The sequence below is a fragment of the Talpa occidentalis genome, unplaced genomic scaffold (assembly GCF_014898055.3).
Source record: "Talpa occidentalis isolate TD23 unplaced genomic scaffold, MPIMG_talOcc4v2.1 talOcc4.4, whole genome shotgun sequence".
Classification (NCBI taxonomy): Eukaryota; Metazoa; Chordata; class Mammalia; order Eulipotyphla; family Talpidae; genus Talpa; species Talpa occidentalis.
In genome coordinates this window covers 98,451,571-98,478,867 of record NW_023604295.1, presented here as the reverse complement: position 1 = coordinate 98,478,867, position 27,297 = coordinate 98,451,571, and the positions used below count along the sequence as shown (strand labels likewise).

General features: G+C 39.9%; 1 protein-coding gene and 1 long non-coding RNA gene across 2 annotated transcripts in view; one reads left to right on the top strand and one right to left on the bottom strand.

The window, feature by feature from the left end:
* Window positions 1-2,830: 2,830 nt before the first annotated feature.
* Window positions 2,831-4,305, bottom strand: LOC119256933 (proline-rich protein 23A-like). The gene has a single exon (XM_037524669.2). The coding sequence runs from the start codon at window positions 4,303-4,305 to the stop codon at window positions 3,517-3,519; it is 789 nt and encodes a 262-aa protein (XP_037380566.1). The 3' UTR covers window positions 2,831-3,516.
* A 2,237-nt stretch (window positions 4,306-6,542) lies between these two features.
* The window catches only part of LOC129146765 (uncharacterized), a 130,187-nt gene continuing 109,432 nt past the window's right edge, over window positions 6,543-27,297 (top strand). The window contains exons 1-2 of the long non-coding RNA XR_008553953.1: window positions 6,543-6,647; window positions 7,140-7,213. This is a non-coding gene — a long non-coding RNA (uncharacterized LOC129146765). The remainder of the gene's footprint in view (window positions 6,648-7,139; window positions 7,214-27,297) is intronic.

Here is a 27,297-nt window from a genome sequence, read left to right as displayed (position 1 = left end):
AATGAAAGAACTCACCTGCAAAAATCAACAGTAGGGAAAATAATCGAGCAATATCTTTAGTAATAGTTTAAGCATTATTTTGGAATTCCAGACCCAGCAGAATCTTATACAAGTTTGAAGTTATGACTGAAATATTTGGAGACATACAAAACTAAGAATCATACGCACAGGCCTCATGAATTTTAGCATATGTTTTGGTGAGAAGAAAAGTTAGGAAAGAATGAAGGGCTGGAATGCAAGAATAGAAGTTGAGCAAAGAAGTTGGCAAAGCATGTTGACAAATCTAAATAATTTTTAAAATTACATTTATTTATTTTTTACATCATTGTTCATTTTTTGTAATATTTGATTTCTCCCCTCAGGTGTAATCCCCATGCGGGTCTCACTACCAAATCACCTGTGACCCATCACCATGGTTTCTTACGCTTTTCCCTCTGCTTTTTGACCCCTCTCTTCTTCCCTTTCCTGCCGTATGTCTCAGTTCTATAGTTTCCCTGAGAGTTTTTTCTTTTATTTTTCTGACCCCTTCATCAGTTTGCCTATATTCCTCCTATAAATGAAACCATCCAATATTTTTTTTCCTTCTGACTTATTTCACTGAGCATACACCCTTTCAGCTCTATCCATGTTGTTGTGAATAGCATGAGTTTCTTTTTTGATTGCTGAGTAGTATTCCATTGTATGTGTGTGTGTATATATAGAAATCTTTAAATAAATATATATTTATTTATAAATATTTAAAAATATATAATATATAAAATACATATTATATTTAAAAATATATATTATATAAAATATAATATATAATATAATAATATAATATAATTATATGTAATATATTATAATATAATATATTATTATATAAAATAATATATAATATATATTATATTTTATATAAATAGACATAATATATATAAAATATATTTATTTATTTATGCATGTAAGAACTAGGGTACAGGCCAGAGGTGCAGGGGGGGGGTGAAAGGATTCACCAGAAACAGAGTGGGGAACAGAACAGGCAGACTGACAGCAGTGAAATACACTGCTGAAGGGAGCAGCGGGAGACAGGAGAGGTCTGCTGTGCTATGTGTGTAACTGCCTGGCCAGGGATCGAATTTGTGCTGTAGAGGCTGCGGATAGCTTCACAGTGCTGTCCTTAACCCCTTGTGTCACCAGGGAGGCCCCTCCATTGTGTATATATACCACATCTTCTTGATCCACTCATCTCTTTTGGGGTGTTTTATTTATTTATTTATTTTATTTTTTTATACAAGCATTGGGTACAGTCAGAAGCGTGGGAGGGTGAGAGAATTCACCAGAGCCAGAGCGGGGAGCAGAGCAGGCAGAAGAACCAAAGTACACTGCTGAGGGGAGCAGCGGGCGGCAGGGGAGGTCTGCGTACCATGTGGGACCCTCCTGGGGTGGCCGGGGAGCAGCCGGGGATCGAACCGGTGCTGCAGAGGCTGCGGGCAGCTTCACAACCCAGCGCTCAACCGCTGCGCCACCAGGGAGGCCCTCTTTTGGGGTGTTTTAAATCTAAAGTTATTATTATTATTGTTTAACAAAAAAAGCATCTTGTTGACTTCGGCTTTGTCACTAATAATTTATTTCATTATAAAAATGAGGCAAAACTGGCAAAAGTGATATTTTAAAATTAGCAGTGATGTGCAAATGGTTGTTTGTGACAAAACAAATACCAACCAAATAAGAAGAGAAACCAGAGTGGAATTAGAGTTCAACTAAGTAACCTGGAATAAGAGAAATGCAAATATATGTCATTGTTAGAATTTGTTCTATCAGTGCAAATCAGCACATGAACGAATCAGAAATTATAAAAATCATCATATGGCTACAGAAAAAAATGTAAAAATTAAAATTTAAAATTCTTAAAGTGACCCTTCAGTTATTACTCTTCAATCTTTCCCTTCTCAAGCCCTCAGGTGGGCATTCGTTTTATAAAAAACCCTGAAGCTCCAAGCCTGGTCTAATTTGCTCTGTTGCCAGGTTTCTGTAGTACCCCAGTTACCCAGTCAAAGTTTCCACAAAGCTACTTTCTAGATACACACATGAATAATTCAGTGCCAATATCTAAAATAATTTGATAAGGATAAAGGATATCTACTGGCCATGGAGAGAAAAGATCATACTTTATGGCAAAATTTAGAAGCATTTGCATTAACACGGGGATGAGATGTGGGTCACCTTATCAACCACACTGTTCAACCTGGACTTGAAGTAATATCCAATTCAAAAGACTAAGGAAACATAAAATATATATATAACATAAACATCTTATAAAATATAAGATGTTTGTCAGAAAAGAGAAGATAGGACCTCCCTGGTGGCTCGAGGGGTTAAGGACTGCACTATGAAGCAATCCACAGACTCTGCAGCACAAGTTCGATCCCCGGCAGGCCAGGGAGCAACCCACATGGTGCAGCAGACCTCTCCTGCCTTGCCCACTGCTCCCCTCAGCAGTGTACTTCAGTCAGTGCGCCTTTTCTGTTTCCCACTCTGTAGCTGGTGAATCCTCTCACCTCCCACATCTCTGGCCTATATCCCCGCTCCTGCATGCATAAATAAATAAATCTTTTAAAAAAAAAGAGACGATAGTTACATTATCTTGGAGACATTGTCTTTATTAGTCAACCAAGAGAATCTACAAATAAGTCATTAAATAAGTTAATTTTGCTAAATACCAGCTCAACTTAAGAAACAAATTATTTCTGTATACCAGTGACAATGTACAAATACATTCAGGATTTTAGAAATATTAAAGCACTATAAAAACAACAACAACAACAAAAACAACAAACTTCAGAATTTCAAACTTTTCCAGGAAAGGAAAATTATATATTAAAAATACATAAGGACAATGGAAAAGAATTGGTTCTTTGGGGACCACTCTATCCCCTAAGCCCAAAATTACAGTTAAATTCTTTGCTAACTTTGTCATTAATAAGAGGAGAATACATTATCTTTGGTCCCCATTTTGTACTTGTTTTGTATCAAACAACCATTTGTCCACATACATGTATTTCCTAGATCCCCCATAGGAGTCAGAATCACCATAAAAAGCACAAAATGTTGAGAAGGTTGTCATAAACTAGCACATAACAAGGGCCAAAACCATTAAACTTAAGAATGACTCTAATTTGGGAGAAAAGGGGGTACATCGGTAGTGCTTGGGAAAGGACAGAATTTTAGAAAAAAGTGCTGGTGCTGAGATTCAACGCAAACCAGGGGGCAGGGCGGCCCAAGGGAAAACGACCTAAGCAGCAATCTGGATGCTGCAAAGTCACTGTATTTCCAGCAGTATTTCTCTGCTGACGTGGTCTTCCTTTCAGGTATTTCTGTCTGCCAATGTTCCAAAACTCTGCAGTGCCTGAATTAAAAAAAAGAAATTTGTCCCTTAGCCAACCTCGGTAATTCTTGAAAATTGACTGCAAAACAATACCGCTCTCAGAAGCACCTCTTCTGTTCCCCGCCGGGTGGCAAGGGGTTATGGGAGGCAGTTCAATCCTGGAACAGGCGTCTCCGGGCCTTCGGGTGAGGACCGGGAGGGCGCTGGGGGCGCGCCTGGGGACTTGGATTTGGAGACGGAGGTAGCGGTTGCAGTGGCGAGTTGGGAAAAGGCTCCAGAAGGCGCAACTTGAGGCTGAAATAGCGGCCAGGAGAGAGTCTCTCTGGACTAGGGGTGGGGGCCCAAGGCGAGGGGTCTAGGATGCTGCCTTGCGGGTAGGGGCTAGACACTCCAGCAGCCACAGGGCGGAGCCCAACGACTGGGTCTGCTGCATGGTCCATCCAAGGTGGCGGGAGCTCAGGGTCCTCCTCCTCGTCGTAGACCTCCTCTTGGGCGGCGATCTCTGGGGAACAGGCACATAATTCTTGCTCGATGGCAACAACTTCTCCCAGGGTGCCCAGGAAAGCGCCAGGTTCTAGGCCGACAGGCAAGTGGCCCTGCTCTCCAAGGTGTTGGTCGCCTGAACCGAGGAGGGCCTCAGGAACCAGCACGAGAGTGTACGCTCCGAGAGACACCTGCAGGACCGACGTTGGCTCGGGTTCCAGCACCAAGTCGACGTCGTCCAGGCGCACCTTTAGGGCACAGCCTGCGGCCAGGACCACTGTGCAGGTGACCGCGCCTGCGGCCTGGGGTCCCGTGAGGTCCGCCAGGCTGGGCGCCATCTCGAAGTCGGGGCCTTCAGGCTCCTGGGATCTCAGGCGCTTGGCAGGGTGTGGCTCCCCGGGCTGTTGTACCCACCAGGGCGCTGGATAGGCGCTGGGACTGCGGGGTCGGGTGCCCATCACCCGGCTGGTGCTGCAGGTGGTGCTTTCTGGGGCCTGGCAGAAGGCGTGGGGGGCTGGGTCCTGCCTGCAGGGACAGGTCTCCGATGATAGGCCAGGCGGACTGCGGGCAACGGGGGCGCAGGAGCACGCACCGCCACGCGGAGCAGCGGGTGCTAGTGGCCCTGAGGGCTGCTCCCCGGAGCGCAGCAGCCGGGGGATTCCGAGCGAGGCTAGCCTTCGCGCGCGCGCGTTGGACTCTGGTTCCTCACGCCGGATGCGGATGAAGTTGCAGTGACGTCAGTAGAACCAAAGTCGCAAAATGTCACGCTAAAGTTCCGCCCCTTTCTGAGGCTCCGCCCTGTACAGGGTTGTGCCGCCCAATAGCCGGGCCTGTGGTTGGCGGGTCAGGGTGGGGAAATACTTGTACAGGCCTCTAGGGGGCCGGGCCACCCGCTGCTCTCCAGGGCTGGGCTTCGGGCGTCAAGTTCTGGGCCTTCTTTCCTGGAGGGGATTTCAGATGCAGAGCATCAATTTGGAAGTCTGAGAGTTTCGAGTCCCAGCAGGGGAACGCTGCCCCAGGAACTGAGATGCTTAGCCCCTCCTCCCCCAGGCCCCTGCCCCGGAAGCACCCTGCACTCTTCTTTTGGGCCAATGGTGGGGTGAGTTTTTGAACGACACCCTTATGCTTCTGTCGCCCAAGTCGTAAGTGATGGTGAGATCCTTTCAGCGGGGTTGGACGGCAAAGTGATACTGGGGTTGAATGTGGTATCAGCAGCTCCTGCTCCATCAGCTTATTACTGTACCATGCTGCACTATATTCTATATCTAGATGTCTTCAATTAGTATTATGGTAATTATGACACCACTATCAACTGAAGTGAGTGTTTACTTTATCTAACTGGACTTAAACTACAACCAGGAAGTGTATTTGTTTTTAGTGAAATTTACAGATGATCATCAGAAGGATTAACCTGTTTGTCCAGAAGCCCGGATATGAAACTCCACTTAAAATGGAGTCGGTACCAGTGATTTGGGCATCAACTTAAAGGCATGTCTTCCATGGTGTATTGTGGCTAGAAAAGGGAAGGTGTGGATCAACTCGTTATCTAGTGTATGTAGGAGAAAGCACCCAGTAGTGATTTTGGGATAGGTAGTATTTCCTCATGGTTCCAGAGGACAAGGAAACACCCTGCAATCTTTGTCCTTTAACCACGCGTTTGCTCTCTTGGTCACTTTTAACTAAACAGCATACTATATATTCTCAGTTTTAGGTCTGCATACCATTCCTTTGTATGGACTTGCCGTTTAAATCTGGCCTCTCTTGATGGACTTTTCAGCTAGTGGTTCGGGCATTTGTGGAACATGCCAATTCTCTCCCTACTGCAGATCACTGAATCAGAATTCCTGCAGCACGCAGCCTAGGAATTGTCTCTAAGCGTCTCAATTTTTTTTTTTCCTCTCTAAATATTTATTTATTTATTTATACAAGTACTGGGTACAGTCAGAAGCGCAGGAGGGTGAGAGAATTCACCAGAGCCAGAGCAGGGAACAGAACAGGCAGACTGACGAGATACACTGCTGAGGGGAGCAGCGGGCGGCAGGAGAGGTCTGCGTGCCATGTGGGACCCTCGCCTGGCGCGGGGGATGGAACCGGCGCTGCAGAGGCTGCGGGCAGCTTCGCAGTCCAGCGCTCAACCGCTGCGCCACCGGGGAAGCCCTCATTTTTTTTTTTTAAAAGATTTATTTATTTATGCATACAAGAGCTAGGGCATAGGCCAGAGATGCGGGGATGGGGGGCAGAGGGGTGAGAAGATTCACCAGAGACAGAGTTGGGAGCAGAACAGGCAGACTGAGTGAAATACACTGCTGAGGGGAGCAGCAGGTTAGAGAGGAGAGGTCTGCTGCGTCATGTGGGTTACTCCCTGGCTGGCTGGTGAGCGAACTCGTGCTGCAGAGGCTGCGGATTGCTTCATAGTGTGGTGCTTAACCTCTTGCGCCACCAGGAAGGCCCTCAAAAAATTTTTTTTTTCTGTTTTTTTTTTCATGCCAGAGCTTTGATGATTGGACTTTTTCATTTAGCAGTTGAGGGGTTTGGATATGGGGTGGTTTATGCATGAAGTAAGGACGTTACTTGTTTGTGACAGTCATGAGGGACCTAAAACTTTCTGGGGATCTGTTTGAGATTTTTCCCAACCCAACCCAACCCCTCTTCTTTCTAAATTTCCCGTGTTCCCAGATGCACTGCGGAACTTTCTCCTGGGTGCCGCCATTCTGGGAGAACCCGCTGGGTTCTGGGTCAGAGTCTGTGGGTCCTCGCGAGAGAACACAGACGCCGCTGGAGCTCGTGTCCTGACTCCCTGGTGAGTGTGGAGGCCTGTTTGCGCCTGGTGTGCAGGCAGAGGGTGGCCGCAGTGGTGATAATGGTGGTGGTGAATTTTCAGAAATTCTTTTACCCCCCAAAAATTCCATTTGTGACCCTTGCACATTCCACGCTCTGGGAATAATAGGGACACCATTCATGGAGAGTGTGGGCGGATGTGCCATGGTGGAAGGGACATATGGGCGACCCCAGAGCGGTCAGGACAGAGAGGGAAAAGAGTCCCTGAACTCAGTGGCGCTGGTCCTTGAGCGGTGCCACCTGGTGTCTGCTGCTCGCCTGACCTCAGAGGCTTCTCTGCGAACTCATCATCATTCTGGGCCCTGTGAATCCACACTGTGAACTCCCCTTCCAAGTGAATATGTTCCTGCCCCAGGTGGAAGCAGTTAACAAGGGATCTGGAGCAGGCCCATCCTTGTCTGGGTGATTATGGACAAGTTATTTCAAATTAACTCTAACCTTAATTTCCTCACAGGTAAATGGGGAGAATGCCATCTGCAATATTGGACGGTTTTGAGAGAATATATGTAAAATGCTCTTAAGCATATAGTAAGTACTTATCAAATGGTAGCAATTTACTGTTTGAGTTTATAATCTCTCTCTCTCCCCCATTTGATTGTGTCAGCCCTCTTCCCCAGCCTCTTAAACAGTGCCTGGCATGCTCACTGATTGGTTAAAAAAAAAAAAAAAAAGAAAAAAAATGAAGGTGCTTAATGAATGGTACAAAATATCATGATTATAAAAAGGGGTCCAGTCAGACTTGATAGTACTTATTCTAGGTGTTTTCATGGCATAATATTTATGCCATGGTTCAGGAATGATTTGTGGGCACCAGATCAGATATCTTTCAATTTCCTTGATTTTACTTTCCTCGAAGACATCCAAATACTGTCAGTGTGTTATCAGATCCACTCATTGGGCTTCCTTGGTGTCAGTCAATACTGCCTTACCAATTAGCACAAATTGCTTCAACCATGGGGCTTGGAATTTAGTAAATATGTCATCAGATTCTGGGTCTGGTAAAATAAGGATATCATTTGGGAAAAGAAAACCCAGGGCATTTGGATACAGGAAGCTAGATGCAAGGTGGACATCACTGAGTGAGACTCAAGAGTTAATGTTAATTTTCAGTTAATGATTATTAGTAAGTTTATGCAGTTGTGTTACTATCTCTACAATACAGTTTTAGAACATTTGCATCACCTCCAAAAGTTCCTTCATCACGGTTTGCATTTAATCCCTGCTCAAACCCTCAGACCTAGACAATCACTGATTACCTGTCTCTATATATTGCTTCTTTACTAGATATTTTATATAAATGAATCATAAAATATGTCGTCTTTTGCATCTGGCTTCTTTCACTGAGTGTACTCTTTTTGGGGTTTATTCCTGTTGTAGCAGTTACCCATGTTGTATCTGGATTTCATTCTTTCACTTGCTGAATCATATCTGTTGTATGGATATATGACATTTTATCCATTCAGGAGTTGCTGGACACACTAGATTTTTCTGTATGGATGTTGTGTACTGAAATCCTGCTAAATTTATTAGTTCTGGAACATTCTTGGTGGGTTCCTTGGGAAAGATCTTATCATTTGAGAATAATTATAGTTTTACTTCTCACTTTCCAGTTTGGATGCCTTTTTTGCCCTTTTTTCTATCTTTATTGATAGAACTTCCAGCAAAATATTGAATATCAGTGGCCATAGTGATATCCTTGCCTTATTTCTGATCTTAATGAGGCAAGTATCAATCTCCTTCCACCATTAAGCGTTATATAAACTATGAACTTTTCTTAGATGCCTTTTATTAGGTTGATAAATTTGCCTTCTTGTCTTAGGTTATTGAGAGTTTATATCATGAATGGGTTAGAATTTTGTCAGGGGCTTTTTTCTGTATTATTGAATATATCACATTCTTTAAAAATTTTATTAATATGTTGTATTACATTAATTAGTTTTTGGATTTTAAAAGATTTTTTTTTTTATTTTTGCATAGAAGGGTGTAGACCAGAGGTGCTGGGGGTGAGAGGATTCACCAGAGACAGAGTAGGAAGCAGAACAGGCAAGTTTACTGCTAAGGGGAGCAGTGTGTGAGACAAGAGAGGTCTGCTTTGCCGTATGTGGGTTAGCTCCCTGGCCAGCATCAAGCTCAGGCCCTAGGAGTGATAACTCTGAGACTTAACCCCTAAGCCACCAGGGAGGACCCAGCTTTTGGATTTTAAAGCAACCTATATACCTTGGATAAATGCCACTTGCTCATGCTGTGTAAATCATTCTTATTTGCTGTTTTATTTGGTTTTCTAATATTTTGTTAAGAATTTTTGCACTTGTGTTCATGAGAAATACTGGCCCTTAGCTTTCTTGTGTAGTAATGTCTTCATTTGGCTTTGATATTAATGTAATACTGGCTTCATGCAAAAAGTTGATGGGTGCAAAAAGTTGGGATGTATTTTATCCTCTATTTTATGAAACTTTGTGAAGAATTGGTATAATTCTTTAAGTATCAATAGAAATCACTGGTGAGCTCTCTGGACATGGTCTTTTTTTGTGGGAAGATTTGAATTGTTAATTCAATTTTTAAAAACCCATTGTAGGTCTGTTAGAAATTCTATTTCTTCTAATGTCAGTTTTAGCAAATTTTATTTTTCCAGCAATTTGTCCACTTCATCTAAGCATCCACTTCTTGGCACAGAATTGTTTATAATGTTTTTAATAAACCGTTTTAATTTTGTTTTTGTTCTATTCAAAATATTTTCCAATATCCTTTGTGATTTCTTCTTTGACCCATGTATTATTTATAAGTATGTTGCTTAATTTGTAAGTATTTGGAAAATTTTAAGAGTTCATTCTTTTGTTGATTTATAGTTTAATGCTGTTGCATTCAGAAATTATTCTTTTTATGATTTCAGTCTTTTAAAGAGTTATTGAAAGTCATTTTATGCTAACATATTGTCTCTTCCTGGAGAATGTTTTCTTTCATGTGTGCTTTAAAAGGATGTATATATTACCATCACTGGATGTAGTGTGTGATATCTTTCAGATTGACTTGGTTGATAGTGCTTAAATACTCTCTAGTTTTCATGACTTTCTAAATACTTACTCTGGCAATTATTGAGAGTGGAGTATTAAGACCTCCTACTGAACTATCTGTTTTTCTTTTTAATTCTGTCACAGTATTTTAGGACTCTGTTGCTAAGTGAATGTACACTTATATTTGTTATATAGTTATAATTTATTTTATTTTTTTAAAGATTTATTTATTTATACAAGAACTGGGGTACAGGCCAGATGCGTGGGAGGGTGAGAGGATTCACCAGAGACAGAGCGGGGAACAGAACAGGCAGATTGACCAAAGGGCAAGGCAGGAGAGGTCTGCTGCACCATGGGGGTTGCTCCCTGGTTGGGCGGGGGCGGGGATCCAACTGGTGCTGCATAGGCTGCAGACAGCTTCATAGGTTGCATCTTCATAGGTTGCCTTGTACCACCAAGCAGGCTCCTCTTGGAAGATTTAATAGTACTATGTGTCTTGGTATAGGTCTCCTTTTGGTTAGGTACGGTGATTTTCTTTCAGCTTTATGGAGTTGTCTGTTTAGTTCCATCCCAGGTTTGGGAAGTTGTCCCCTGTTACTTCTTTAAATAAGTTCTTGATTCATCTATACATATCTATTAAATAATAAAGATAAAAATAAATGGTAATTCATCAAACTCAAGAAATTGGAAAAAAAAAAACCCAACCAAATCAATCTACAGGAGAAAGACATTTATAAGTTAGATGCAAAAATTAGTGATTAAAACGTGAAAAATAGTAGCTTTTATTGTCTAGAATCTAGAATCTATTTGAAAAAAATTATTTTTTACTGGAACTTAGTGTGTGTAACCAATGCTTTGTGAATATTAATCTGTTTGATATTCATAACTCTTTGAGAGTTATTATCTTCTAAAGGAGAAACAGAGAATCTTTCATGAGAACACATAACTAGTAAATGGCAGAACTGGCTTTATATCCAAGTAGCTTTACTCTAGGCTAACATAACTAAGAAAATAAGGGAGCACAAAAAATACATGATAAAGGAAAATACTTGCAGATGCAAAAAATAAATATAATCATTAGAGTCCCTTCAATTGGAAAATTAAAATTTAAACCTGGATTAAACAGTCATTTTTTAAGAAGATAAAATTTAGCAGAATTGACTCTATATAGTAAAGAAAATCTAAATAACCCAATTGTCAAGAAGAAACAGCAAAACCATTATGCTGAAAGTTCCAGGCCCAGGCAGTTTCACATAATTTCCAAATCTCTAATAAATGTATTGTTGAAATGCTGTTTAAGCTGCTCTAGTGCATTTAACATTTTTAAGGATCCTTCTTTCTCTGCTACTTTTGCTTTGAATTAAACTTGGTTGGATATTAAGGTTGATGTACTGGGTTTTTTTGATTGCTTATATTTACTTGACATACCATTATTTATTTTTTAACATTTCAAATTTATTTTGTTTTGAGGTAACTCAAATATAAAGTAGGGTTACACTTTGCTTTGGAAGCCAAACTGAAAGTCCTTTTCTTTATTAGGTGAAGTTAGCTTATTTAACTTTGTTGGTGTAATAAATATGTTTGGACCTAGTTTTGCCATTTTATGTTTAAAAATTTTTCATGATGTAATCTGTTTTTTTCAATGTATTTCATCTGTTAATTAAAATGGGTTGCAATTTTGTTCTGGTTATAGTTATTATTTTATATAATAAACATTGCTACCTATTTTAGTAGGTAGTATCTGTTCATTTCCCACCAAAAGCAATTATGAAATTATTATATTTTTCCTACATCCTCTTCTTCCTCTCTTATAATGTTGGTATCATTTTAATAGGTTGCATTATTTATTAACATTTTCCTTAGTACTTTTAGATATATTTGTAACTTTATTTCTTGATTTAACTTTAAATGATTTCTTTTTGCCTGCTATTAAAGAAGAATAAATCAATATATTTCTACTACTCCCCACTTTCTTTACCCCTCTCCTTCCCAATTTTAACAAAAAATATTACAATCTCATTTCTTTGTTTAGAAATAATTGACATATGACATATTAGAGTCAGCTGTACAGCATAGTGATTCAATATTTGTATGTGTTCCACATATGTTTGGATTTAACATCTGTATATAGAGTCAGTGCCTACCACCAACACTTTGACCATAGCTGTCAAATTGAAATAATATACATGTTGAAAAGTGCTGAAATATTTAGTAGATAGCAAAATGAAAAATTTTCTATTTTAATTTCATACTCAATTTTTAATTGGTAGACTTTTATTAAAGAAATATTATAGATTTATGGAAAAATAAAGCAGGTAATACAGACAGCTCCCATAAACATCTTTCCATCACAGTTTCTTTTTTCCTTTTATTATTAATATCTTTTATTATTGTGGTATATTGTTATAGTTGATAAACTATTATTGATACATTTTTATAACTAAAGCTTATGGTTTACATTACAGTTCACTCTTTATGTGGTACAGTTATATGGGTTTTGATGAATGCATGTCATGTATTTTCCATTTCCATATTATACAGAATAGTTTCACTTCTTCTGTGTTCCACCTATTCATTTTGCTCCTTCCCCCCCTCACCCTACAACTACTGGTATTTTTACCATCTCTTTTTCCAGAGTGTCATATGGTTGAAATCATATAGTACATAACCTCTTCAGACTGGCATGCTTCACTTAAAAATATTCATTTAAGTTTCCTCAGTTTACTCTCATGACTTGATAGCCCTTTTAAAAAATCTTTGAATAATATTCTGTTTTCTGAATGTACCACAATTTGTCTATTCATTCACCTACTGAAGAGCATGTTGGCTGCTTCTAGTTTCTGGCAGTTTTTAATAGAGCGTCTGTAAATATTCATGTATTTTTGTCTGTGTGAATGTAGTTTCCAACTCATTTGAGTAAATACCTGGAAGCATGATTGCTGAATTGAATGGTAAAACTATTTTAGCCTTGTAAGGAAACGCCACAGTGTTTTCCAAAGTGTCTGTATTGTTTTGCATTCATTGCAGCAATGAATGAGAGTTCCCATTGCTCCACACCCTTGCCAGCATTTTGTATTCTCAGTGTTTTGGATATTAGTCATTCTAATAGGTGTATAGTTGTATCTCATTGTTATTTTAATTTATGATCCCCTAATGACATATGATATTGAATGTATTTTATATGCTCATCTTTGGTGAGTTGTCTATTTAGATCTTTTGTCCATTTTGTAATTGGGTTGTTTATTATTGTTGAGTTTTAAGAATCTTTGTATATTTTGGAATTGGTTCTTTTGTAAATATTTTCTCCCAGTCTATGATATCTCTATATATTTTCATTTTCTTAATAGTAATGTTGTAGAGCAGAAGTTTATATTTTAATGAAACCAGGCTTATCCATTTTTTATTTGATGGATTGTACTTTCAGCATTGTATCTAAAAGCCTATCATTAAATCCAAGGTCATCTAGATAGATAGAAGTTTTATAGTTTTGTGTTTTACACTTAGCTCTGTAATAGGCGAACCTATTACAGGGATAATCCATTTGGTGTTAAGAATGTAGGAAATAACCAAAAAACAGACATGTGGAGAGAAATAAACAACAACAACAAAGGGTTTGTTTACACAGGGAATGAGGAGAGGGCAGAATAGAGAGAGAAAAAGACGAGAAAATTTATTGGCTGGCACCTGGCCAGATGCCATCTCTCCTACTCCCCAATAGCGTTTGTTGTACAGAGATTGGAGCCCAAACAAAAGCTGCATGTGGCAAGGTGGCAGCTGTCTACTGTGAAGAGCAAGCAGGAGCTATACATAGCAAGATGGAGGCTGACCCCCTCAGCAGAGACCAGATGATAGGCAGGAGTCGGTGGCATGGAAGCAGCGTATGACTGTTCAGAGGGCAAGCAGGAGCTAGAGTTGCACACATGGAGGATGAAGGAAGAAGTCATTATGGCTGCTGCATTCTACACTGTTTCCATCAGCCCCTGCTCAGGATGAGGCGTGCAGACCGTGCTGCTGCATTACCAGCATGTCTTACCTGGTGGCTGCAGGAGAAAACTGATGCAGCAGTTAATGGTGCAGGATACCTGGATGCAGAGGTACCCTCTCTCTGGACTGTACTGGGCAGTCAGTTACAGGGTGCCAGCAGCACAGCCCAGCTCAGCAGAACCTGAGGGATACACAGTGGGCAGCAGCTGAGGTATTTATGGAGAAGCTGTCAACTTGACACATGTGGCTTTGGCTTGGGCCTCAGACTCTTCTCAGTGGAGGCTATCTGAAGTATGACAGATTCCTTGTGTCCAACTTGTAGCATCCACGGAGAGGCATTTGGCATCTCTGTCTATACTCTACAAAAAATTCAATAGCCTGGACTCTAAACCTTTGTTTTGGATTCCTGAATGTCAAATAGCCTTTGATAAAATAAAGGGAAGACTGATCTCAGCACCAGCCTTACGGTTGTCAGACCCCAGGGAACCTTTTTGACTCTATGTACAAGGAAGACAGGGTATCAGCCTGTGAATGTTAATCAATTATTAGGATCAGAAATGCAGCCCATGTCCAAACAAACTGGACCAACCCACTAAGTGATGGGCCCTGTGTTTGCAGGCTGTAGCTGCAATTTGTGACCTTCTGTATGAAGCAGAGAAATTTTCCTTAGGTCAGCCCATCACTATGTGTATGCCACATCAGGTTTTGATATTGCTAAGAACAAAAGTGTGACTTTGAGTGCTGAGTATGGGGAAATATCAAGCAGCTCTATTACATAATCCTAACGTGCAGTTGCTATTCACTAGTTCTTTAAATTCAGCTACCTTGCTCCCAGTCAATGCAGACTGATTGCTTGAGGATTGAATCTTAACCCATAACTGTCTAGAAACTATTGAAACAGTGGATGCTAAGCAAACAAGATTTGTCTGACCAGCCCCAGAAAGATCCAGAGTGGGAACTGTTTACACATGGGAAGTTTTATGGAACAGGATTGCGTATGCATAGGATATGCTCTCTGACACTGCAGAGCACTGCAGAAGCCAAGACCCTCCCAGCAGAAATATCAGCACAGAAGCCTGAACTGGTAGCTCTGACCTGAGCCCCAGAGCTCTCTCAAGGTAAGAGAGTAAATGTAGGCACTGACTTGAAGTAATTCTTAATTGTTTTACACAGACATACTACCTATGGAGGGAAAAGGGTATTTTTTTTTTTTAAGATTTATTTATTTATTTTTACAAGCACTGGGTACAGTCAGAAGCACAGGAGGGTGAGAGAATTCACCAGCGATAGAGCAGAGAGCAGATCAGGCAGACTGACGAAGTACACTGCTGAGGGGAGCAGCGGGCGGCAGGAGAGGTCTGCGTGCCATGTGGGACCCTCGCGGGCGGCTGGGGATTGAACCTGCACTGTAGAGGCTGAGGGCAGCTTCGCAACCCAGCGCTCAACTGCTGCACCACCAGGGGAGGCCCGAAAAGGGTATTTTTATAGCCAACAACAAAGACATTAAATACCTAGTAGAGATCTTGACCATGCTGAAATCAGTAGCTTTTCCATCAGCCATAGTGGTGATGCATTGTCCTGGCCACCAAAGGGATGGATCTGAAATTGCAAAAGGCAACACAGGAGCCAACTGCAGCTAACGCTATTCATTCTGCTCTGCCAGGGGCACTTATTTCTCTTTCATGCATCTCATTTTGTTCCCAAATGTATTGACTGTGATGAGAAAAAGATCCACGAATGGAGATTTACTAACTTTGACCCCAGCTCAACTTAAAGAATGAACTCACATGGAATGACACTCTTCCTTAGTGGACCTAATATTGAACCATCTACATGAGGGATCCCACTATGAGAGAGACACCTTCCTAGAGTTCATGCAGCCATATTTATTTATTTATTTATTTAATATTTTATTTTATATAATTCTTACATCATTTTTCATTTTTGCACAATGTATGCATTTTCATTTTGGTTATATTCCCCATACAATTGCACCCCCTCACCCACCCCCCTGCCCCATAGTGTGTCTCTGGTTTATAGTTGTTTGTTGATTTTTATTTTTTCTTTATTATAGTTATTCTTTTTCCTGGCCCCTTATTTAGGTTTTCTAAATTCCTGCTATGAGTGAGACCGTCCGGTATTTTTCTTTTTTTTTTCTGGCTTATTTCGCTGAGCATGATCCCTTCCAGCTCCATCCATGTTGCTGCAAATTGCATGAATTTATCTTTTTTGATTGCTGAGTAATATTCCATTGTGTATATGTACCACATCTTCTTGATCCAGTCATCTATTTTTGGGCATTTGGGTTGTTTCCAAAGCTTAGCTATTGTAAATCGTGCTGCTATAAACATAGGGGTGCAGGTGCCCTTTGGAATTAATGTTTCTGTGTCCTTTGGGTAAATTCCTAGGAGTGGAATTGCTGGATCATATGGAAGCTCTATCTTTAGTAGGTCAAGAAATCTCCACACAGCTTTCCATAGTGGTTGGACCAGTTTGCACTCCCACCAACAGTGCAGCAGAGTTCCTTTTTCTCCACATCCTTGCCAACATTTGTTGTTGCTAGTTTTTTAATATGTGCCATTCTCACTGGTGTAAGATGGTATCTCATGGTAGTTTTGATTTGCATTTCCCTGATTACAAGTGATGCTGAACATTTTTTCATATGACTGTTGGCCACATGCATTTCCTCTTTGAAGTTTCATTTTAGCTCTTCTGCCCATTTTTTGACTGGATTATTTTCTTTGTTTTTGTTGAGTCTCATCAGCTCTTTGTAGATTTTTGTGATCAGTCCCTGGTCATTGGTGTTGTGTGCAAAAATTTTCTCCCAGTCAGTAGGGTTTCTCTTTGTTTTGGTTATTGTCTCTCTCTCTCTCTCTTTTTAAAGATTTATTTATTTATACAAGCACTGGGTACAGTCAGAAGCATAGGAGGGTGAGAGAATTCACCAGAGTCAGAGTGGAGAGCAGAAAAGGTAGACTGATGAAGTACACTGCTGAGGGGAGCAGCAGTGGCAGGAGAGGTCTGTCGCGCCATGTGGGACCCTCACCCAGTGCCCGGGGATCAAACCAGCGCTGCAGAGGCTACGGGCAGCTTCGCAACCCAGCGCTCAACCGCTGCGCCACCAGGGAGGCCTCGTTATTGTCTCTTTTGCTGTGCAGAAGCTCTTTAATTTGATGTAGTCCCAGCTGTTTATCTTTGCCTTCACTATCACTGCTTTGGGTGATGTGTCTGTAAAGATGTCTTTGAGGTGCATGTCATGTAGTGTTTCACCTATATTTCCTTCTATATATTTTATGGTTTCAGGTCTTATGTCTAATTCTTTAATCCATTTTGAGTTGGTTTTTGTCATGCACCCATATTTAAAGGGCCCCATTTGCACAGAGTGATCAGAAGAACCTTGACTATATTTTAACACCCATGCAGATTGACAGTACTCAAGATTGGGAGTTTACTGTATTGGACTGAATGAAATAAATAAGGTTTGTTTGAAATGTTACTGTTGTTTGTTCATTTTAATTCAAGGGATTTGTTTTTATTTTAAGTCACCATTATCTGCATTTTGTGAGCAGAATTAAATTGTGTTTGTATTTTCTTTCTCCTTGACACTATCAAATTATGGAAACTGGTAATAAGTATTCTTATTGCTCATGGCTACATATCTATCTTTGTATAATTTCAATAAGGAATTTTGTTTCTCTTAAATAAAGAATTGGGAATAAGGTTACATTACCCATGATTTGATTGGAATGTTGTAGTTGAGAACTTTCGGAAGTTGAAATTTAGAGAAGAAAAAAAGCCTACCACCTTGCCTATAGTATTCCAGAAACCTCCCAGGAGAGTAGGGAAACTTATCTCCATTGGCAGTTTTGGAGACCTCAAAGACAAAAGCCTTGGGAACACCAAGAAGAGGGAAGAGGGAATCTACCCAGGAAACAAATGTTGCAGGTAGAGTCTGTTGAGACCTTCCTTTGGTGTAGACAGGCTGAATGTTGAATTAAATCTAAAATCCTGTATAAAAGGTTCTAACAAAGCCAATAGAAATTCAAGATGGCTATTCTGTCCCATGAGCTATACAAAAAAAAGCTAAAATAGATTGAATTTAGGTAGAGTTTACAAATGTATTTTGCTGTACTATTTGATGAAGGTGGAGAGGAAAATGATTTTAATGGTAGCCTCTATTAACCATTTTTGTGATTCTTTTTTCTTTTTTTGACTTGTACTGATAGCCTGTTTTCTAGAAATGAAGGACTTTGCCACACTAACTATGCATGGATAATGCCTCACAACTTATTACTATATTCTTTGAAAACCCTGCAACCCCAGTGAAAACTCTTCTGAGACCATATCTCAGCAACCAGATTTCATCACCATAGAGTGGAAAAATTGTTCAAAGAACATTGAGGTGCAACCTCCAAAGCCAGTGGGTAGCATTAATAGCCAACTTGATGGGAGAACATTGAGCTTTGCAGACTCCACCTCCTGATTGTAAGGAGAATACTAAAGGGACAAATGGTCAGAACTGTAAATTTTGGAGCTTAAAAACTGCTGGGGCTTTTGGTAGGTAAGCTGCTGGGACTGTGGCATTTCAACTGCTGGCACTTTTGAGGAGGGTGTCTTTGGAGACGTCACTATCTTGTTATGTCATTTTGGCTTGGACCTCAGTCTCTGTTCAGAGGATGCTATCTAGGGTAGGACAGATGGCTTCTGCCAAATGTAAGCCTATAAATAATCCTCTCATGTTCCATCCCTGTTGTTGCAAATGGTAAGATTTCATCCTTGTTTTTTATAGGTGAGTAGTATTCCACTGTGTATACATACCGGGTCTTCTTTATCCTTCAACTGTCATTGAGCACAGGTTGTTTCCATAATTTGGCTATTCTAAATAGTGCTGTAATCAAAACAGGAGGGCATATATCCCTTGGAGGGGAAGGATTGGGGTCAGAATAAAAAAAATAAAAAAAAAAAAAAAAATAAAAAAAATAAATTAGTGTTTTATGCATCCTGGGTGGAAAGATACCTCAGAATGGTATTGAAGTGCCATATAATAGATCTATTGTTAATATTTAGAGAAACATCCACACTTCCATAAGGGCTGGGAAGTCTCCATGCCCGCTAGCAGCGTGTAAGTGTTCCTTTTTCACCACGCCCTCACCGTTCTTGTTCCTGGCCTTTTGTGTGTGTGTGTGTGTGTGTGTGTGTGTGTGACCCTCGCCGGTGACCGGGGAACGAACCGGCGCTGCAGAGGCTGCGGGCAGCCCCGCAGCCCAGCGCTCAACCGCTGCACCACCAGAGGAGGCCCCCTGGCCTTTTTATATGGGCGGTTCTGTCGTTGTGAGAAGGCATCTCATCATGGTTTTGATTTGCATTTCCCTGATGATGGTGATGATGAACAATTTTCACATGCGTGTTAGCTATCTGTGTGTCTTCTTTGTAGAAGTGTCTGTTGAACTTCTCTGCCCATTTTTTGATCGGGTTATTTGTTTTATCTTTCTTGAGTTGCATGAGTTCTTTGTGTATTTTGGGTAGTAGTCTCTTGCCACATCGATGATGTGCAGATATCTCTTCCCTACTTCAGTAGGGTTTCTCTTTGTTTTTATTTTTTTAAAGATTTATTCATCTATGCATACAAGAGCTGGGGTACAGGCCAGAGTGTGGGGGGTGAGAGGACCCACCAGAGACAGAGTGGGGAACAGAACTGGCAGACTGACTGAAATACACTGCTGAGGGGAGCAGTGGGTGAGACAGGAGAGGTCTGCCTCCCCGTGTGGGTTTCTCCCTGGCCCGCCGGGGATCGAACTCATGCTACAGTGGCTGCGGATGGCTTCACAGGCTGTGTCTTAACCCCTTGTGCCAGAGTATAGGGTTTCTCCCCTCGGATGCAGTCACTGTAGCTCTCCCACCACCAAAGCACTCATACTCTTCTACCATTGTCTATTGTGCTCTCCTTTCCCTGTTTTCACCCCTCCCTCTTTCCTTTCTTCTCCCTCTCCCCTCCTGGATGCCTCAAATCTGTTTGTTTCAAAGTTTGTCTTTGTCTAACCCTTCATTTGGTTTCTATGTATTCCATGTATTCTCAGTGGATTTTTGTATATTGAGTTTTGTAGCTTGCCGCTTACACTCACACGCGCGTGCACACACACACACACGATTTATTGTTTCTAATAGTGTTTCAGTGGCGTCTTTAGGATTTTCTATGTATATTACCATGGTATTTGCATATAGTGATAGTTTTACTTCTTTCATAGTCTGGATTCCTTTATAGCTTTCTCTTGTCTAGTTGATCTAGAAAGGCTTTTAATAGTATGTTGAATAGTAGTGGCAAAAGGGGACATCCTTGTTTTGGACCTGATCTTAGAGGAAAACTTTCAGTTTTCACTATTGAGTGTCAAGTTAGTTGTGCATCTATCATATGTGGTCTTGATTATCTTGAAGTACATTCCTCCTGGCCCCATCTTTTGAGGGTTTTTTCGTAAATGGATGTTGAATCTTATAAATGCTTTCTCTGCATTTATTCATAAGATCATATGATTTCTATATTTATTTTGTAGATGTGATGAATTATGTTAATTGATTTACCCTAGAGTAAATCCTGCATGTTCATGATGTATGATCCTTTTAATATATTGAGTTTGGTTTGGCTAATATTTTGTTGATGATTTTTGCTTCTGTGTTCATCAGGGATACTGACTTGTAGTTTTCTTTTTTAGGTGATGTCCTTGTCTGCTTTTGGTATCAGAGTAATGCTGGCCTCATAAAATATATTTGGAAACATTCTTTCTCAGTTTTTGAAGAATAGGTATTATTTCATCTTTGAAGGTTTGGTATAACCCACTGGTGAAAATGTTTGGTCTTGGGATTTTTCTTTTTTGGAAAACTTTTGATTACTACTCAATTTTCTTGCTTGTAATTGGTCTGTTTAGGCTTTCTATTTCTTCCTGATTCAGTCTTTGAGGGAGGAAAATTTGATATTCTATAATGGCAAAAAGAAAATTTGCTCAACCTTTGCCCCTGAGGAAGACATTATTTTTATTGTCCTGGACAGCAATCAAACTTGCCCTGTGTTCTTGGAGAGAGATACTATCTCTATCTTCTAAGGCTGCTCTCTATTCAAACATCCTTGAAAGGAGAGTCTGGAAAACAGCTGACAGTGCTTTTATTTACAAGACTTGCAGAAACATGAGAGACTCATGGAGAATTCTCTCCTAACACTCCTCTGCTCCAGAAACCCACCACTTCTGAGGTTTGAGTATCCTTGGAGTTCTGTCTCATTTTTATGTACCAAGTCCTTTTGAACTTGAGTTTGGACTGTGATTTTCTTTTTCAAATAAAATCTTGACTGTGTTGCGTCTTTTAGAGATGCCTGAAATTTCTGATTTATAGAGAACACTTTGTCTAATTTTTCATTGCTTTGGAATTGGGGAACTGTGACTCATAAGACCATAAGTAGTGACAAGAATTGTGCACTCAGGGGAGCGTGATGTCAGATATCGTTTCTTTTCCAGTTGGTCAGCTAATTAGCTTATTGTTAGCTAATTAACAGTCATGTTAATTGTTGCTTCAGAGCTTTTCTTAAATCCATCCACTTCTGGGCCTCCCTGGTGGTGCAGGGGGTTTAGACATAACCTAAGAAGCGATCTGCAGCCACTGCAGCACGAGTTCTATCCCTGGCCAGGGAGCTACCCACATGGTGCAGCAGACCTCTCCTGACTCGCCCGCTGCTCCCCTCAGCAGTGTATTTCAGTTACTCTGCCTGTTCTGTACCCCACTTTGTCTCTGGTGAATCCTCTCCCTGCCCCCACACCTCTGGCCTATACCCTAGTTCTTGCATGCATAAATAAATAAATCTTGAAAAAAAATGCATCCACTTCTGTCTTTAATGCCATTAATTTACTAATACCCTCATCTCTCACTAGATTGTCAGCTCTACTGAGCTGATTGTCAGCTCAGATTGTCAGCTCAATGAGCACAGAAATTTGTGTTGGTTTTGTTCATTGCTTCCTCACTACTTAGAAGTGCCTGGAGATTTATTTATTGAGTGAATGTTTACTTTTTAATAATTTCATTGAGATATAATTCATTCTCCATAAAGTTTACCCTTTTTAAGGGTGTAATTCAGTGGTTTTAGTATATTTATAAAGCCATGCATCAATTACCATCAATTATACTCTACCTAATCCAGAATATTTCATTCACCACCCCCCAGCATAGAGCCCAATTCAGTTAGCAGTGACTCTACATTTTCTTCTCTTCTTAGCCTCTGACAGTTGCTAATATAGTGTATGACTCTGGTGATTGGCCTGTTCAGGACATTCATATAAATGTGATCATACAACGGGGTCTTTTGTGAATGGCTTCTTCCAATAAGCATAATATGCCACATTTCATTTTTTTTATTGCTTAATAATATTCTGCTGTATAGCTATGCCATTCATCAGTTGATGCACATTTGGATTGTTTCCACTTTTTGGCTATTATGAATAATGCTTTTTTTACATTAATGTACTTTTTTTTTCTCTATGAAAATATGTTTTGAACTTTCTTGGATAGAATACAGTGCATCTGCTGTATTATATGATAACATTCTGTTTAACCCCTTGAGAACCTGTCAAATTATTTTTCAAAGTGGTTGCACCATTTAACCTTCCCACCAGCAATGTATGAGAGTACAATGGATTCATATCCTCACCAATAGTTGTTATTATCTATCTTTTTTTGGATAATAGCCATCTGAGTGGGTCTGAAATAGGGTCTCATTGTGATTTTGATTTGTATTACCCTAGTGACTAATGATGTTCAACATCTTTTCATGTACTTATCAGTAATTTGTGTATCTTCTTTAGTGCAATGTCTGTTCAATTTCTTTGCCCACTTTTAAATTGGGTTTTAACTCACTTCTAGTTGGGTTATTTTATCTGTTTTGTTGCTGAGTTAATTAGGTTCTTTTTAGATACCCAAGGAAAGTCTCTTATCATATATATGATTTGCAAATATTTTCTTTTCATTTTCTTTTTGTCATTGAAGCATGAAAGTTTTTAATTTTGGTGAAGTTTAATTTCTTCCTTTTATCATTTGTACTTTGTATGTGTCATATCTAAATTGAATAAATGTTTGAGTAGTTTCTTTACTCTTTCCTACTCCCCACCTCTGCATGTAACATTTCCATTATAACCAAATGAACATTTTAAAAATAAAATTGATCATTCATTTTCTATATTAATTCTTATGTGGTTTTCAGTGTCTTCCAACTGCTTTCAGGAAAAGTCCAAACTGCTTGCAGGGAAGTGTTTCATGGCTACAAACTTCTCAAAGATGTGAACTGTCTGTCATATGTACTAGTGCCCTGCTTCTAGCCCTAGCTGGATCAATGACTCTTGTTCGCTTTCTCTCTCTTCCCCTTTCTCATCACATATATGGATCTCTGTATGTGAAAGCAGAGACATAAAATCACACAGGACCCTGACAGCATTAAAAAATGTCTTCAAAATGGACTTTGCGTAATAGAAATAATATACAATCTTGAATTCCCCAGTGTGTGCTAATAAAGAATGAGTTTATTTCGAAGGCTAAAGTTGCCTTAGATGGTGTCCTGAATAACTTCTTATCAACTTAAATGCCTTTTCCTGTGCAGTGTGCAGTTACTTTCAGGGTGAACACTTCTGAACTCCCTGGGAGAGCTGAAGGCTTCTCTGGTTTCAGTGTAATTCAATTTAAGCGACGCTGTCATACCATCTGCAGCCTGAAGCTGTTTCCCACCCAGATATCTCAGTTCGGGGTAGACATGGAGGAGGCAGGGAAAGGGATTATACAGCATACATTCCCAGTTGTTTTCCTTCAGAGGTGGAGGGATGGTAGGAGTGAATTAAGAGCATTTACTGTATGCCTGGTCAGGTGCTGACTGCTTTCTTTATATTATAGCACTTAACTGGGGGACTATACTTTACGTTGAGTAGTTGGAACTAACCAAGGTGAGAAAGATGAACAGGATTCAGTAGACTATATTGATCTAGAAATTTGTTTAAGGTTATCAAATTTATTGGCATATGTTCCTTGATTGGGAGTGGTGCAAAGTTCTGAAAACAGAAAGAACTCGGTGTGTTTGAAGAACTGAAAGAAAGCTTTCATGGGGTGTGGAAAAGAGAATATAAGATGAGTGGGCAGAGGTGGGAGATAACTGCTGTCAGCAAAGGAAGGGAGATTGGTTTAGGTTTCAGGGTATGTGGAAAACACCTTAGGGTTTCATGTGTGGGGTGTGTGATCAGATAGATCTGCCTGACCCTATATGAAACCTGAATTGGAAATACCTGGCACAGTAGTGATAAGAGAGAAATCATTGACTGGGACTGGTTAATGGACAGATAAATGATCTGAGAAAAAAATCAGTAGGTGGAACATCAGGATGTGCTATTGGTTGGACGAAGGGTTGAAAGATAGGCAGGAATGGAGGAGGAAGAGCAGGTGGATCAGGTGGGTGGGAGAGCAGCCTTCCCAGCTCCTGGTTCCTGACTTCCCCTCACTTTTTAAAAAATCCTATCTCCCCAACCTTTACTCCCTAGCCTCCAGCTGCATGAATTTTCCCCCTCCTTCCATTCAACTGTGGTCAAACACCACCACAGCTCCAGATTCAGGAAGTCCAAGTCCAATAGTTAGAGACTTGGCCTGGCCAAAGCATAGCAACCTCCTTTTGCCATTAACTTAGCTGAGGAAAGGTTTGTGTAGTTTTGTTAAAGGAAGCTTAGATCATGAAACTAAGGAGAAAGGAAGATAAGTTACCTTTCCAACATCAGTGTAAAAGTTATTAAATATTACATATAGTCTTTATTATATTGAGGTAATTTCCTTCTATTCCCATCTTGTTTAGAGTTTTTATGACTAAGCAAGTTTTTATGACAAATGGGTACTGAATCTTATCAAATGACTTCTTTGAATCTATTGATATTATGTAATTTTTATCTTTTGTTGATATAATTTATTACATTGTTCATTAACACATATTAAAACATCCTTGCATCCCTGGGATAAATCATACTTGATTATAATGTATAATTCCTGTGATATACTGTTGAATTTATTAGCTAGTGTTTTCTTGAAGGTTTTTGCATTGGTGTTCATCAGGTATATTGGTTTATAGATTTCTTTCCTTCTGTCTTTAGCTGGTTTCATTACTAGGGTAGTGTTGGCATTGAAAATATTTTAGGGAGCATTTCCTCTTGTATTTTTAAAAGCAGTTTGAGCAAGATGGACATTAGCTCATCTTTGAAGATTTGAGACAATTCATTTGTAAAACTGTCTGATTCTGGGTTTTGTATTTTGGGAAAGACTTCTTTATAACTTTTCAATTTTCATGTTTATGATTGTTCAACTCATCTGTTTCCTTCTGGCTGAGACCTGGGAGACTATATTGATCTACAAATTTGTTTCCTTAGGGTTATTAAATTTATTGGCATATTGTTGTTCATAGTAACATCTTAGGATCCTTTGTATTTCTGTGCTATCTGTGGTAATTTCTCTTCTTTATTTGTGATTCTGTTTATTAATGTTTTTGTTCCTTTTCGTTGTTAGTCTAGCTAGAGGTTTACCTATTTTGCTTATCTTCTCAAAGAACCAACTCTTAGTTTCTTTTATTTTTTATTCTTTATTCTGTTACTATTTTCTAGCCTCCTTTTTTTTTTTTTTTTTTGAGTTCCATAAGCATTGTTAAAACTAATATTGTGCTCCTCTTCAGTCATGTCCTGCAGTTCTGCTGGACTGAGACTCCTCTGAGTTTTTTTTTTTTTAACCCAGCATTTGTGGTATGTTTTTTTTTTTGTCTCTTCATTTTTAGTTTTTATGTGTTGTAATGGAATAGATTCTAAGACTGTTGGCTTTGCACCTCTTGAAACAATCAGAGAGCTGGTATCTTCAGGGTGTAGTAGGTAAAAAAGGACTGGGACATTTGGTCACCTAAGGATCCCCTCCACTGAGCATAAAGGGTTCACACTTCCTACCATGTTGTGGGTACCAGAGCTGTGTGGAGGGATCCTCAGTGATTCCCATCCTCTGGGCCAGCTCTTCAGTCTCAGTGTCTCATATAGTCTTGTGTCAACTTTCACCTCTATAACTGTTTTTAAGCACTAGATGCAATGCTCAGCACCAACTATAGTTGGTGCAGTGTCATAGGCTCAGTATTAATTTGCTTTTCTTTTCCAGAATAAAACCTCGGCCTGGGGTTTGCCTCCTGTTGTTAACAGGTGCTTAAACTTTGGTTTGTGTAAATTTTTTTGATTTAAGTCCTTGGGGTGGGCAGGTGTTTTGAATGTCCCAGCTTTGGTTATAAGTAGTAGTTGTTTATGAGGAATCACAGGTGATCTGACTTGTGCCTCCCCTGTCCTGCCCCGTCCTCCTCCCCACTTCAGCGCCTTCAGCTCTCCACTTCAGGTCCCCGGTCCCCTCCCCACCCCATTTTTGATATAGAATCTTTGACTCAAGTCAGCAATCCTTGCACAGCTATACAGTCCCCACAGACTAGTTTTCCCGACATCATTTATTGAAGATACTGTTCTTTCCCTAGTGTACATTCTTGGTTTCTTTGTCATAAATTAATTGATCATATGTGTGTGGGTTTATTTCTGGGCTCTCTGTTCTGTTACATTGATGTTTCTGTTTTTATGCCAGTACAATATTGTTTTTATTACTATAGTTGTAATATAGTTTGAAGTCAGGGAGTGTGAGTTTTGCTTTTCTTTCTCAAGATTGACTTGACTATTTGGGGTTTCATAGAAATTTTAGAGTTATTCTATATCTGTGAAAAATGTAATTGGAATTTTGATAAGGATTGCATTGAATGTGTAGATTGTTTTGGGTAGTATGGACATTTTGAAATAATATTAATTCTTCTAATCCATGAACATGAAATATCTTTCCATTTATTTGTGTCTTTTTCAATTTCTCCTGTTAATGACTTATAGTTTTCAGTGTATAGTGCTTTACCTCGTTGGTTAAATTTGTTCTAGGTATTTTATTCTTTTTGATAGAATTATAAATGGTATTATTTTATTACTCTTTTTTTTTTTTAAAGATTTATTTATTTATTTATATAAGCACTGGGTACAGTCAGAAGCGCGGGAGGGTGAGAGAATTCACCAGAGCCAGAGGGGGGAACAGAACAGGCAGACTGAAGAAATACACTGCTGAGGGGAGCATTGGGAGTGCAGAAGAGGTCTGCGCACCATGTGGGACCCTCGCCAGCGGCCGGGGATAAAACCGGCTCTGCAGAGGCTGTGGGCAGCTTCACAGCCCAGTGCTCAACACCGCTGGCCACCAGGGAAGGCCCTATTACTCTCTTTTTTTCTGATAGCTCATTATTAGTGTATAGACATACAACAGATTTTGGTATATCGATTTCATATCCTGCAACTTTGCTGAATTTGTTTATCAGTTCTAGTAGTTTTCTTTGGTGCAATCTTTAGGGTGTTCTCTATTTAATTCATCATCTGCAAACAGTGACAGTTTTACTTCCTTTCCAGTTTGAATGCCTTTTATTTCTTTTTCTTGCCCAGTCGCTTTGGCTAGGATTTCCATGATGTGTTGAATAAAAGTGGCCAGAGTAGACATCGTTGTCTTGTTCCTGACCTTAAGGGA